Source organism: Meles meles, chromosome 8, assembly GCF_922984935.1.
Source record: "Meles meles chromosome 8, mMelMel3.1 paternal haplotype, whole genome shotgun sequence".
NCBI lineage: Eukaryota > Metazoa > Chordata > Mammalia > Carnivora > Mustelidae > Meles > Meles meles.
The window spans coordinates 32454942-32469108 of record NC_060073.1 but is presented as its reverse complement, the minus strand read 5'-3'; the positions used below and the strand labels follow the sequence as shown (position 1 = coordinate 32469108).

Here is a 14167-nt window from a genome sequence, read left to right as displayed (position 1 = left end):
CTAAGTTGTTCTATGTAATGTTTGCCACTACAAAATTTGTTGGGGGAAAAGTTTTTTACTGGTACTCTAAATATTTCTTTCACAGTTTTATGCACCAAAACCAGACATTGGTAGAATTGTCTTCAATTGTCCAACAATTTTGAGTAGGTTTTTTTTTTAAGATTTTATTTATTTATTTGACACAGAGAGAGAGATCACAAGTAGGCAGAGAGGCAGGCAGAGAGAGAGTAGGGAAGCAGGCTCCCTGTTGAGCAGAGAGCCCGATGTGGGGCTTGATCCCAGGACTCTGGGATCATGACCTGAGCTGAAGGCAGAGGCTTAACCCACTGAGCCACCCAGGCGCCCCTTGAGTAGTTTCTTTTTAAATTACTTTAGATAACTTTCATTCTTTGATATTATTTTATTTGATATGATTTATTTGATACTATTTTAAGTGAATTTGCTAGTGTAATTTATAACAAATAGGAATACTTTTACAAATGTTTTTACAAATGTTGCACAAAATATTTGTACTCAATATCTTTTCATTGTAGTTGTAGTTATCTATAATTTGACTTCAAATTGATTTGAGTTATATGCTAATGACTGTACCGCTCTAACTCAGATATTCAAAAAGAACATTTTCTACTATTATTAAAAATGTATTCTGGGGGCGCCTGGGTGGCTCAGTGGGTTAAAGCCTCTGCCTTCAGCTCAGGTCATGATCCCAGAGTCCTGGGATCAAGCCCCACATTGGGCTCTCTGCTCAGCAGGGAACCTGCTTCCCCGTCTCTCTGCCTACTTGTGATCTCTGTCTGTCAAATAAATAAATTTTAAAAATCTTCAAAAAAAATGTATTTTGTAATTGTGACTTTTTTGTTTGAAATTATGAAAATATTGTTTATTTTAAATTCTAAATGTATTTGGGAGTATGTCCATCTTTTTGTGTATTTTCCTATTGAAAAGAGGAATTACTTTTAATTATCGGGGTATTTCTCCCCAAGGCTTATTAAATTTGAGTGTAAATACTAAAGTGGAATTTCTATTATAATAACCTTTCCTATGTTGTACTTCTGTGGTATTAATTTACTGTGAACATTTAGGTCTTGGCTATTGAGTTAATTTATTAACAGGTACTAAATGTAACATTATTGGGACACATAACCACAGTTACGTTGAATGCTGCATGGTCCTATCACAGGAGAAGAGAGGATAGTACAGTATATTATGAAAGTAATTGTAATGTGTAGTGTGTAATTACATATAATATATAATTATTTCATAATAGCACCTTAAGCAAAGTATCTCCAAGGTAATTAAAATGTTGTTCTCATCTGCAATTTCAAAGTTAGTGAAGTAGTTGTCCTTGATAAAGCTTAACTTTTATGCTAAAGATAATGTGTATGAAAGGGTAGATTAATTTTTTTCTTGGTTTTGTTTTGTTTCCAGGTGGAGGTTTGGCTGTTGGAACAGTTCTTCTAATTGGTTAGTATAGCATATACACTTTGTTCTTCCTGATTAGAGTTTTCTATTGTGCATAATGATTTTATGGGTTTGCCAATTCTAACTTTCTATAAGAGTTAAGCTAAATGAAAAGAAATGCCATAAATTTTAATTTAAATTCAAATGTTGATCCAAACTTGGAATAAATGAAGCAAGTATATCTGCAAATACAGCTCTGGTAATTTAAAAATGTTCACAGTCCATTGTCCTCCATTTCTTTTTAAAAAGGTTAAAATTAATGCCAGTTGTTTTTTTGGGGGTGGGGTGGGGGTACATCTCTGTATGTAAGTGAGATTATTATAGTGATTAATTTGAGAAGTTGTACCAATAAGTCCATTGTATATATATCACACATTTTTATTACTATTTTTTTCTTATTGAAAGAAAAGTAACAGACTGATAAAGCATATTCTTGTTCACCTTTAAGTTGCCAATAGTTCTTATTTAATTATACATACATAATCCTATTTGCCTTATTGTTTAGTTTAGATTATAGAATCTGGAATTGAAATAAACCTTGGCAGTTATGTAGTCAAAGTTCCCAACTAGCCATAAATCACTTTTCAATCATTGTTGACAGTATCAAACAATTTGAATACAGATTATATAATTTAAAGGGCTCACTACTTCACAAAACTATGAATTATTATTGAAATTATTAGAAAATTCTTTTTTTAAAAATATTTATTTGAGAGAGAGCAAGTGCAAGCGGGGGAAGCTGCAGAGGGAGAGGGAGAACAGACTCCCTCCTGAGCGGGGAGCCCAATGTGGGGCTCAATCCCAGCACCCCAGGATCACAGCCTGAGCCAAAGGCAGACACTTAACCAATTGAGCTACCCAGGTGCCCCAGGAAGTTCTCTATATTAATGTTTAATCTATATAATTTAACAGATTTGTTGTTTCTAATTTTGTTCTCTGATTTAACTTGCATACTTTTTCATATGATATTCTTAAAATGTTTGAAAATATTTTATTACCTCAACTCTTCTTTAAATGAAATAGACACAGCTCCTTAAACTCTTTTTAATGTGTTGTGGCTTTCATGTTCCTTACTCTCCTGATTATTCTTTTGTCATACCTATCAAACTGATGTTGTCTCTTCAGCTGTGCTCACAACTGAATACAGTATTCCAAATTTACTATGCTTATACTTAGACTACAAATTGTGGTAATCTAGACAGAATTATTATTTCTAGGCACCAATAAAGTTACTTTATATTCATTGACTTCTCTTAAGGTAGCAATGAAATGTGTTATTCTGCCCCAGGAATGCAAAATGGTGGTGTTTAAATTTAGTATGTACATAAGCATTTGTCTGATAAGTAAAGCTCTATCTGGAAAACTCAAAAGAGATGTGTAGTACATCTTATTCCCCCTCTCTGCTATATAATTAATGAGTAATAATAATAGTGAGAGCTGCCCTTTTCTTACTATGGGTCAGTATTGTGCTGTTTTTATTTATTTTTATTTTTTCAAGATTTTATTTATTATTTATTTGAGAAAAAGAGCACAAACAAGCAGAGGGAGAGGGAGAAACAGGCTTCCCCCTGGGCAGGGAGCATATCACAGGGCTCTGTCCCAGGACCCTGAGATCATGACCTGAGCCAAAGGCAAATGCTTAACCAACTGAGCCACCCAGATGCCCTATGCTAAGTGTTTTATGCATGGTTTTTCCCTTAACATAACAACCTTGTAAGATGTTACATGTAATCCGTATTAACCCCATCTTATACTTAAAGAAATAAGGTTCAGAGGATGAAGTAATTTTCCCATTATCACACAGCAAGTGAAAGAACTAGGATTTGAATTCTGGTATAACTGAAAGGCTATGGTTTTTTTATAACTGCTCTGTAGCTTTCTTACATGCTTCATTTAATAGCCATAAACAGTAAAATGGGAGTTTTATACCTTGTTAATTTTTTTTAAAGATTTTATTTATTTATTTGAGAGAGAGAGCATGAGATGGGAGAAGGTAAGGGGGAAAAGCAGACTCCCCAAGGAGCAGGGAGCCTGATGCAGGACTCGATCCCAGGACATTGAGATTATGACCTGAGTTGAAGGCAGTCACCTAACCAACTGAGCTACCCAGGCGCCCTGTTTTGTACCTTTTTAGAATGAAGTTTTATGTAGTAAATTAAGCCTACATTGTGGGAGGGTTTTCTTTTAATAAATTTCCAAATTTCTAAACTTGAAAGAGCCCTCATTTAATTAATTCACAATAAGGATAAAAGTAGCAATGCCAAAAAATTCTTTTTTTTAAGAGTACAAACTGGTGGTTGCCAGAGGAGAGGACAGTGGCAGGGAACCGATGGGGTTAAAATGGATGAAGGGGAATGGGAGGTACAGGATTCTAGTTATGGAATCATCACAGGGATGAAAAGTAGAGCAGAGGGATTGTAGTCAATGATATTATAGTAGGGTTATATGATGACAGTTTGTAGCTACCACATGTGGTAAACGTAGCATAAAGGTGTAGAAGTATTGAATCAATATGTTATACACCTGAAACTAATGTAACATTGTGTGTCAACTGTACTTCAACAAAAAATAAATAATAAAAATAGACTTTTTAAAAAAGAAAAATGTTCTTATTTTACATAATCAGTATTTCTTCATTCTAGGCGGAAAGTTTTGTCTCCATAATAGTAAAAGAATATACAAAGGCTATTAATTAAGATTTTTCAGGTGTGCAATATTTGTTAAAGATTGATTTGGATAGTTGTAGCTTATTGCTACCTAAAATATATTAATTTTTACAAATGATGCCATTGAGTCATTTTGGTTCTGTGTTCAGTCATCATATTTTAACCCAGCCATTAATTTCCATGCAGCTCTTGGTTGCAAAATACCTGCCAAGTTTTTACCAGACATTTACTTTGATCACTACAATGTAATTTTCTGGACACTTACCTAGGGCTTAGTGCCCAAGTATCTGAATAATAGACAACATTTAATAAAAAATTAAGTAATATATGTTCTATAAAATATTTGTGCTGTCATCAGTCTTTAAAGTACTATTTAAGAACTTGAAGTACAGAATTATTCTTTTTTTTTTTTTTTTTTTTTTGACAGAGAGTGAGATCACAAGTAGGAAGAGAGGCAGGCAGAGGGAGAGGAGGAAGCAGGCTCCCCGCTGAGCAGAGAGGTTGATGCGGGGCTTGATCCCAGGACCCTGAGACCATGACATGAGCCGAAGGCAGAGGCTTTAACCCACTGAGCCACCCAGGCACCCCTAAAAACTTATCTTTTAATAAATAAGGAATGAATGAAGGATTTTATGGACAAAATATTTCAGTTTTTAATGTCAATAAATAAATACATAAAATAGAAAAGGTTATGTACAGAATATTAGGTTGTCCTTTCAGTTGCTCCATCCCCTTACCCAGAGACAATAATGTTCTGGTATCCTCCCCAAATATTTCTACTGAAATAAGAAACATGGGGACACTCTGCTTTTTCCACTTAATACATCTTAGAGATCAGTCCATGTGCAATCATATGTTTATTCTAACAACTCTATAAGATTCCATTATATGGATGTGCCGTAATTTATTTAAATAATTCTCAATTGATAAATTTAAATTTCATTCTTCCATTGCTAACTATGCTATTGTACATAATCTTGTATATAAGCTTTGCAAACATATGTAAATATCTGTAGAATAAATTCCAGGATACAGACTTGCTTAGTTGAGGCATGTTAAATTGTATTAGATATTATTAGATTGTTCTTCCAAGAGGGATATGCCGTCTTTTACTTCAGACAGTTAGCAGTTATAAGAATACACCAGTGAGTTTACCTTCACCCTTAACAACACTGTGTATTAACGAACATTTAAATCTTTACCAGTCTGAACAAGTGAAAAGTGAAGAATGGCATTTCCTCACTTGAGCCTGGGACTTTGTGCTTTGATGACTAAAAATCTGGAGAGTTACTATAATAGCTTCTGAAGGGTGCAACTAAATTTTAGTTCTTTCTTGAGTGGAAGTATCTGTGAATGGTTGATAATTCATTTAGTAAATGTTCATTGAGGTTACAAATATCAATCAGGTGCTCTCTTCCCTTAAGGAACTTTGCATCTATGGAGGAGACAGAGGTAAAGCAAATAATTACAATATAATAAGTTAAATACCGTAATAAATGTGTCTGTTATTACACTTTAACATGGGTTGGAGCCAGAACAAGGGGTGGCTGTTGATTTTTGTATATTGTTCTTATAACCTGCAACTTTTGAATAGTTTATAGATTCACTTGAATGTAATGAGTAGGCAGTCATCTTTGGCAAATATTGACAATGTTACTTCATGACTGGCATCTTGCAATTGGGTGCTTCCATAACAAATAGGAAAAATAGGAGTGTGGCTTTGGAACCAGGTAGCAGGCAAAAGCTGGAAGGATTTTAAGGAGCATATTAATTAGAGAAAGCCTAAATTGCCATGAACAGATGGTTAGTAGAAATCTGTACTCTGATGACACTGCTAGTGAGAGGGAAAGGGAACTGAGATCCATGTTACCGAATGCTGGAGGACGAGGGCGTCCTTGTTATACGGTGGCAGAAAGCGTAGTGATATTGTTGTCTGCGGTTGTATGGGAAGAAAACACATGCCTAATGAACTTGATGGTCTAGCAAAGGAGATTTTTTGTTTGTTTGTTTGTTTTTTTAATAGTGAGTAATAAGGAAAAGTTCAGACAAGAATGACTAAAGCATAGTAACAGGTTTTTTAAAAAGTCTATCTTTGATCAAATATCAATTCACTGACATTATATACTAGGTATTCAATAACTGTTAAAGTAACGATTGAATAAAAGAATATGACAGGTATAAGGCAAACATCTTGCATTTATAGTCTGGTTTTTCTGTAAAGCTAATAGTTTGAATCTTTTCAGTATTATTTATGTCCTTCTATCAACTTTTTTTTTTAAGATTTTATTTATTTATTTGACAGATCACAAGTAGGCAGAGAGGCAGGCAGAGAGAGAGGAGGAAGCAGGCTCCCTGCGGAGCAGAGAGCCTGATGTGGGGCTCGATCCCAGGACCCTGAGATCATGACCTGAGCCGAAGGCAGCAGCTTAATCCACTGAGCCACCCAGGCGCCCTCTATCAACTTCTAAGTGTTAAAGATTTTAAAAAATATGTATAACTGTGGTAAATTTAGTTTTATCTATTAGCTTTTCTTTAGAAAACCTTCAAGCAATGGGCCCCTGGATGGCTCTGTCAGTTAACCATCTGACCCTAGGTTTCAGCTCAGGTCATGATCTCAGTATCATGGGAAAGAACCCCATGTTGGGTTCCGTGCTCAGCACAGAGTCTGCTTGAGAGTCTCTCCCTCTCCTTCTGGCCCTCCCCCTGCTTCTTTTCTCTCTCTCTCTCTAAAATAAAGTATCTCCCCGGGGCCCCTGGGCGGCTCAGTCTGAGCCAACTCTGGATTTCAGCTAAGGTCATGCTCTCAGGGTACTGGGATCAAGCCCCCTATCAGGCTCCAGCTTAGTGGGGAGTCTCCTTGGGATTCTGTCTCTCCCTCTCCCTCTGCCCCTTCCCTTGCTCAGGTATGTCAACTTGTATAGTAGATGAAGTCTGCCTTAAAAAAATGGTTCAACAGTTACAAATATAAACCAATTATGGAGACTTAAGGTCAGTGGATAGGAGCTTAGGGCATAATTATATTGCTCATCACTCAAAGATTTTTTTTTTTAATCCAGAAGTTAAAGAAAATTAAAGCATGAAGATGGTTTTCAGTAATAGATTTTCACTATAGATTGTCAATTTTTAAACCATGTCTCTTGAAATAGATTACTCACTTACCAAGGCAATTGTGTGCATAAGTGTGTTCATGCACATAAGTCTGGGCTTACAGAACAGTGTATTTATGATTTCAGTAACAATGGAACTATGAAATCTAGACATAGTGAACACTGCCAGAAACCCAGGGAGGTGCATTTTAGACCTTCCAAATACAGCTGGAAAAATGAATATGAATTTGTAACAGGCCATTCTCAATTGAATAACCAAGGGACCCCTACATTTACTTAGAAAATCAAAGGCTTTTCCTAAAACATGTTTCATTCTTTGGTACTGGACTAGGTTTTGAGATGTTTATATTTAAATTGCTTGCTGACAGGGTCGCCTGGGTGGCTCAGTGGGTTAAAGCCTCTGCCTTCAGCTCAGGTCATGATCCCAGGGTCTTGGGATCGAGCCCCACATCGGGCTCTCTGCTCTGCAGGGAGCCTGCTTTCTCCTCTCTCTCTCTCTCTCTGCTTTCCTCTCTGCCTGCTTGTGATCTCTGTCTCTCAAATAAATAAATAAAATCTTTAAAAAAAAATTGCTTGCTGACATTTTGGCACAAAGATAAATTTAGGACATCTTAAAAGTATCAAAAGTGAAGGAATGGCATAAATATTTAGAGTTTATACTTCTTTTAAAATAAAGGATCTTGGGGCCCCTGAGTGGCTCAGTGGGTTGGGCATCTGCCTTTGGCTTGGGTCATGATCTTAGGATCCTGGGATTGAGCACTGTGTTGGCTCTCTGCTCAACAGGGAGCCTGCTTTCCCCTCTCTCTCTCTCTCTGCCTGCCTTTCTGCCTACTTGTGATCTCTGTCTATCAAATAAATAAATAAAATCTTAAAATAAAGGATCTTAATCTGTTTACGGCAATATTGAGCATCAAAAGGTTTAATAGAAGTTGTCAGTCATTAAAATACAAGTTATGTGACACGAGTGCATTATTTTTTTTTTTTTAAGATTTTATTTATTCATTTGACAGACAGAGATCACAAGTAGGCAGAGAGGCAGGCAGAGAGAGAGGAGGAAGCAGTCTCCCTGCTGAGCAGAGAGCCCGATGCGGGGCTCGATCCCAGGACCCTGGGATCATGACCTGAGCCGAAGGCAGAGGCTTTAACCCACTGAGCCACCCAGGCACCCCCGAGTGCATTATTTTTAAGTTAATCTTGTATCATTTTAGTTCAGAAGTAGGAAATAAATGATATACTATTAGACAATTACAACTAGCTATGAGTGTAAATTTATATTAGTTTCTTATTATTGTGTAACAGTATTAACACAGACTTAGTTTAAAAACAAAACACATTTATTATCCCATGATTCCTCTGGGTTGGGAGTCCAAGCACAGCTCACAAGGTCCTCTGCAAGCCATCTGAAGGCTTGGCCGGGGAAGGATCTGCTTTCAAGCTCACATATTTGTTGGCAGCATTCAGTTCCTTGCTGCCTGTCTGTCAAGGGCAGCTCCCAACATGGCATCTTATTTCTTCTAAACCAGTAAAGAAGAACATGTCTTAGCAAGGCAGACAATATACTCTTATGCAATAGAAGGGGTGACATCCCGTTACCTTTGCTATATTCTGGTTAGAAACAAGTCACAGCTTCCACACACACTCAAAAAGAGGAGATTTTACAAAGGCATGAATACCAGGAAATAGGAATCATGGGGTTCACCTTAGAATCTGCTACTCTTTTCACAATTTTAATTTGTTATTATTTCATGTAATAGCAAAAGCTAAGCACTCTCACTTAATATATCTCTCACAGGATATTATAATATTTTCTCATTGGTTGCCTTCAACTTTTTTGAAATCGCAGTTATACATTTTCTTCTACTCCATGTAATAAATTCTAAGCATTTTCCTTATTATGCATGAGTTGGCAAACTATAGCCTGTGGTCCAGTGACCTATGTATAAATAGTTTTTTTGGAACGCAGCCATGCTTAATTATTTGTGCATTGTCTATGGTTGCTTCTGTGGTACAGGTGCAGAGTTGTATACTTTCAACAGAGACTGTATGTACAGTTCACAAGTCTGAAAAACTTATTTTCTGACTCTTTAAGAAAAAGCTTACAAATGGCTGTTTTGTATTCTGTATTTTTCTTAACTTATTTTATGGTAGTACATCTTGTTGAAAGATTGAAACAGGACAGACTGGTGTCCATGCAGTTCTTTCGTAAAACCACCTGATCTTTTGTCCTGAAGCATCTAAGCACCTACAGTGTGTTTAGCATTGCTAGGCAGTATAAATCTTGGGTTTTACTCTTTCTGAACTTAAACTGAATGTTCATTGCACATTCATTGGAATAAATATGAACAGTACATATATACAGATGTTTTTGCAGATATAAGAAGAGGTATAGAAAAGGCTTAAATTGAATCAAACTATGGGTATAAATTGAAGGGAAATGAAGAGAGGAAAGTACTCCCATGGAAAATTATATTAACAAATGCACAAAAGTGGGTATCAACACAGTATGCTTATGTAGTAAAGAAGTGAGAGCTCTTCTAAAATAGAGATTATTTATTTAGAATTAGTCAGAGGGAAAGTTTGGCTTCCTTCCCGGGTCTCTTCCCTCAACCACCTACTTGTACAATTCAAATTGTAAAACTTCAGAACTTTAACCAACTTCTCAAATTGTGGTGTGCAGAGATGAGGCTGTTTACTTTTCATCCACCAGAGGACTCCTGGGATTTTTGTTTGTTTAACTTTATGGCCAGCTAAATCCATCGTGCTTTACCTCTTTGTTATCTTTGGTCATTGTCCAAGAATTAAGCTATTCTGATGATCATCTCTATTACTTTTATCTCTGTAATACCCTTTTTTTCTCTGTAGATTCAATTTCCTACTCTTCTTATCCCTTCTAAATCTTCCCAATTTGCTTTGTATAATACCTATTTCATGTGAAACAAACTCTAATGTCTTAAATATTATCATTAAATATTTTATAGAAATATATAACATTTATTGAGGATTTACTGTATACTGGGTATCATGCTAAGCTCTTGACATGTATTTTATCATTTAGTTTCACAGCAATCAGAGGAAAGTCTATATTTTACAGGAGATTAGAATTTTGAGAGAAGCCGAGTAACTTGCCCAAAGTCACACACTTTGTAGCTAAGATTTGCAAGCAGCTTTCTCTGACATTAAATCATCATTCTACACTAAAACGTGGTAATTTACTTTGAAGTTTTGTTTTTTTTTCCAAAGTGAGATTTATACCTTTGGCTTTTCTACCTTTTGTATCATCTCACTGCTGCCATATAGTGTCTTCTTAGTTATTTCTCTCATTTATTGGAGACCTTCATGATCTCAGCCTCAAGTAAGCTTTGATCATTTGCCACTGAACTTTTGTATCTGTCATCACCTCCTTTTCATTCTCAATAACTTCAGTGGCCTTTTCAAGCCTTCTTGTCCTCAAACATCCAACATTTTTACTTTGTCCCTCATTTTCTCAGATAACTTGCAGTATTTCACATGGGAACAGTAGTCTCTTCAGATGAGAACTCACCCAAATCCCCCCTGTCAAACTTCAGTACTTACCTCTACCCACACACGGGAAGATGTCCTGTACCTTCTCCTGTTTGAGAATCATCCTTTCACCTGGACATTAGATTTTTCCTCCTTCCACCATCCCGTCTTTAATTCCTCCTCTTTTTTAGTTTTTTGCTATGTGTACTTAAACATGCTTAATCTGTTTTGAAGCCTTATTTCCTTTTTAAAGGGGAAAATTCTTTGTAAAATCCCACTCCTCTAACCCTTTTTCTCTTCCCTTTTTTAGCCAAGCCTCTTTGGTCTTTACCTCTTATACATTTTCATGATATTTCAGTCATTCCTCAGTTTACTTCAGGCAGTACAACATCACCGAAGCCACTTTAGCCAGAGACATTAGTGACCTTCTGATGGCTAAACCCAAGAAATACTTCTCAGGTCTCTTCCTTCTGGATCTCTGCAACAGTTGACGTGGTTAGTCACTCTTTCCTGAAATACTCTCTCCCACTGGATCTGTTAAGACATTCTCTTCTCGTTTTCCTTCTACCCCTCTGCTTTTGTTTTTTAGGACTCATTTGACTTTATTTAAAATACTGGTATCTCTTCCCTCTTTTAGTGCTACATACCCTCCCTGGGAGGTCTCAATTCCTGCCATAACTAGAATGACGGGGGGGGCGGAGGAGGAGGAGTAATTTTATGAAAGTAATCAGTAATCTCCAGTCATTGCTACATACATAGATCTACAGAGAAATGTAGAGATCATATTCAACTCCTCGTTCAGTATTTTCTCTGGAATATCATACAGGCACCTCAAAATTAATGTGTCTTAGAGCTGATCTTCCCTTATCTCCAAATTCTACCCTATTCCTCTAAACCTGTCCCTCTTCCCGTGATTCCTGGATTATTCAGTCTACTGAGTGACACATGCCAGAGACCTGCATGATATACTTGTCTCTCACACTGTTCACATCCAGTAATCTTTAAATCCCAAGGTTTTTAACCTTCTAAATGTTTTAAAATTCTTGTCTGCTTCTCTCTATTCTTACTGCTGTGACCCTAATCCACAAATCTCACTGAAATTATAACAGCTTCTTACATTGCTTCAGTGTTTTCTTACTTTAGTTCATTTTCATACTATAAGTAGAATGAACTTTCTGATATAAAATCTAATCATGATATATCCATAAGACCTTTCTGTGCTGTTTGTTGATCTTAACATAAGGTCCATGCTCTGTAGCCTGGACTACAAGGCCATTAATGACCTACCACTGATGGTTCACTTCAGCTTATCTTTTCTCATGTTTTCACCTCTTTCCTCAAGCCTTCTGTCCATCACCGAGTTACCCTAACCCCCAACTCCCATCCTCTGCAGCAACCCTTAGTTTGTTTCCTATAATTAAGAGTCTCTTATGGTTTGTCTCCCTCTCTGGTTTCGTCTTGTTTCATTTTTTCCTCTTCCCCTATGATACTCTGCCTTCTTTCTTAAATTCCACATATCAGTGAGATCATATGATGTTTGTCTTTCTCATCCTAACTCTTTATCATCTCTTAGGTATCCACTTAGATTCCCTTCCAGAAAGACTTCTTTAATTGTTGCTTTCCTTACCCTCAGTGCCAATCAGTATTTCTCTGTATACTTCTGTAGTATTCTTTATTTACTTTATATCATGGCACTTACTACACTTATTGAAAATACCTGATCGTGTATCTTATTAAGTAGACTATAAGCTCTGTGACCCTGGGAACCATATAAGGGCACAATGAATACATGCTTGAAGGAAGGAATGAATGCTGTGAAAGCCTGGCTAAAAAAAGTTACTTTATAGTGATGGTAGTCATGGAGTATTTTGAGCAATGAAGAGATATTATGAAGGATGCACATCAGGAATAAAGTAAAAACTTGAAGTGATGGAACTATTCATTACTCTTATCGAAACATGAGATGATGTTATTATTAAACCAAAAATTTACTACCATATTTTGATATAGCAATGCTACCTAACTTTTCTACTGCTGCATTTTATTATGTATGTTGGATTCTAAATGTCTCACTAGCCATGCTTAGATTGCTCTGTTACAGCATTTCCCTACATATTTCCTCTTTTAATAGATCTGTCTCAAGCATGTTAATGTTGATTTCTACCTCTGTGCTTTTTTTTTTTTTTTTGAAGATTTATTTATTTGAGGTGGGGAGGGTCAAAGAGAGAGGGGTAAGGAGAGAAACAGACTCCCCATTGATTGCCCAACCTGCTGTGGGGATCCAATCCCACCATGCTGAAATCATAATCCAAGCCAAAATAAAGAGTTGTAGTCTTTACTGACTTTGCCACCCAGCTGCCCCTCTACATCTGTGCTTTCTAAATATGTGGGAGATAAGGCAGAGACAGGAGGTAGGATGATTCCCAGATGTTTGGCCCTAGAAGGTTTGGAGGTAGTACCATTAGGTAAAGTCAGAAAAGGAAGAGAAAGAGCAAGTATTGAGGTGAAGCATGAATTCAGTTTAAACATAGTGAATTTTAAGAGTATTAAATTTAGGCTAGAGAAAAATATTCGGGGTTTCTCAACATTATTTGACTAATATTTTATTCAATGGATGTTTTGGTTAAAGTCATTCATAGGCATGTATCAGAATGTCCAGGTTTATAGACCCTGGAGGATCCAAGATGGAACTTTAGGGGTTCTGTTAATTCCCTAAAATTATATGTAAATTTGTGTATGACTGTGTACATTTTCCAAATAACATATAACTTGTATCAGATTCTCAGTGGTCTGAGATGCTGGGAAAGACTAAGAACAACTAGAGTAAAAAGAAAAACAAGTCAAAATCTAAAGCAAAAGCACATCAGTCTTTAAGGGACAGATAAAGGAAAATAATCCCATGAAAGAAGTTAAGAACATAGCCTCTGGAATCAGCCTGCCTAGGTTCAAATCATGGCTCTGCTATTTACTAGCTGTGTCACGTTAGGCAAGCTGCTTGCTTTCCCTGTGCCTTGCTTCTTTACCTGTAAAATAGGGATTAACAACATTTGTCTTATAACGTACTATAAGGATTAAATGAACTAATGCATAAGAAGTTCATTGCACCATGTTTAGCATATAGTTAGTGGTCAAGATTAGCTATTTATTATTTTTAACAGGATGTTGAGTACCTCAGAATTGATGACTATAGCCCACAGTGAGAAAAAGAAGGCAAAGGGGCAAAGGTTTAAGTTCTCCCTTTCCTGCAGTTGGGATCTCTTTGCAGGCCTAAAGACCTACCACAACTACTTCCTTATAACTCCATCACCATCACCACCATTACCAAACATCGTAGGCAAGGATCGGAGAGAGCAGAAGTGCAACATTCAAGTTCAAAAATGATCCCTCACTCAGGCAAGTAAGGGGATACAATTCCCAAGGGTATCAGACACA

General features: G+C 36.5%; 1 protein-coding gene across 2 annotated transcripts in view; it reads left to right on the top strand.

Moving 5' to 3' along the window:
- ELP4 (elongator acetyltransferase complex subunit 4) overlaps positions 1-14167 on the top strand; it is a 245584-nt gene that overhangs the window by 6355 nt on the left and 225062 nt on the right. For both annotated transcript variants that reach the window (XM_046017915.1, XM_046017914.1), the window contains exon 2: positions 1429-1464. In XM_046017915.1, the coding sequence (XP_045873871.1) occupies positions 1429-1464 (36 nt within the window). The remainder of the gene's footprint in view (positions 1-1428; positions 1465-14167) is intronic.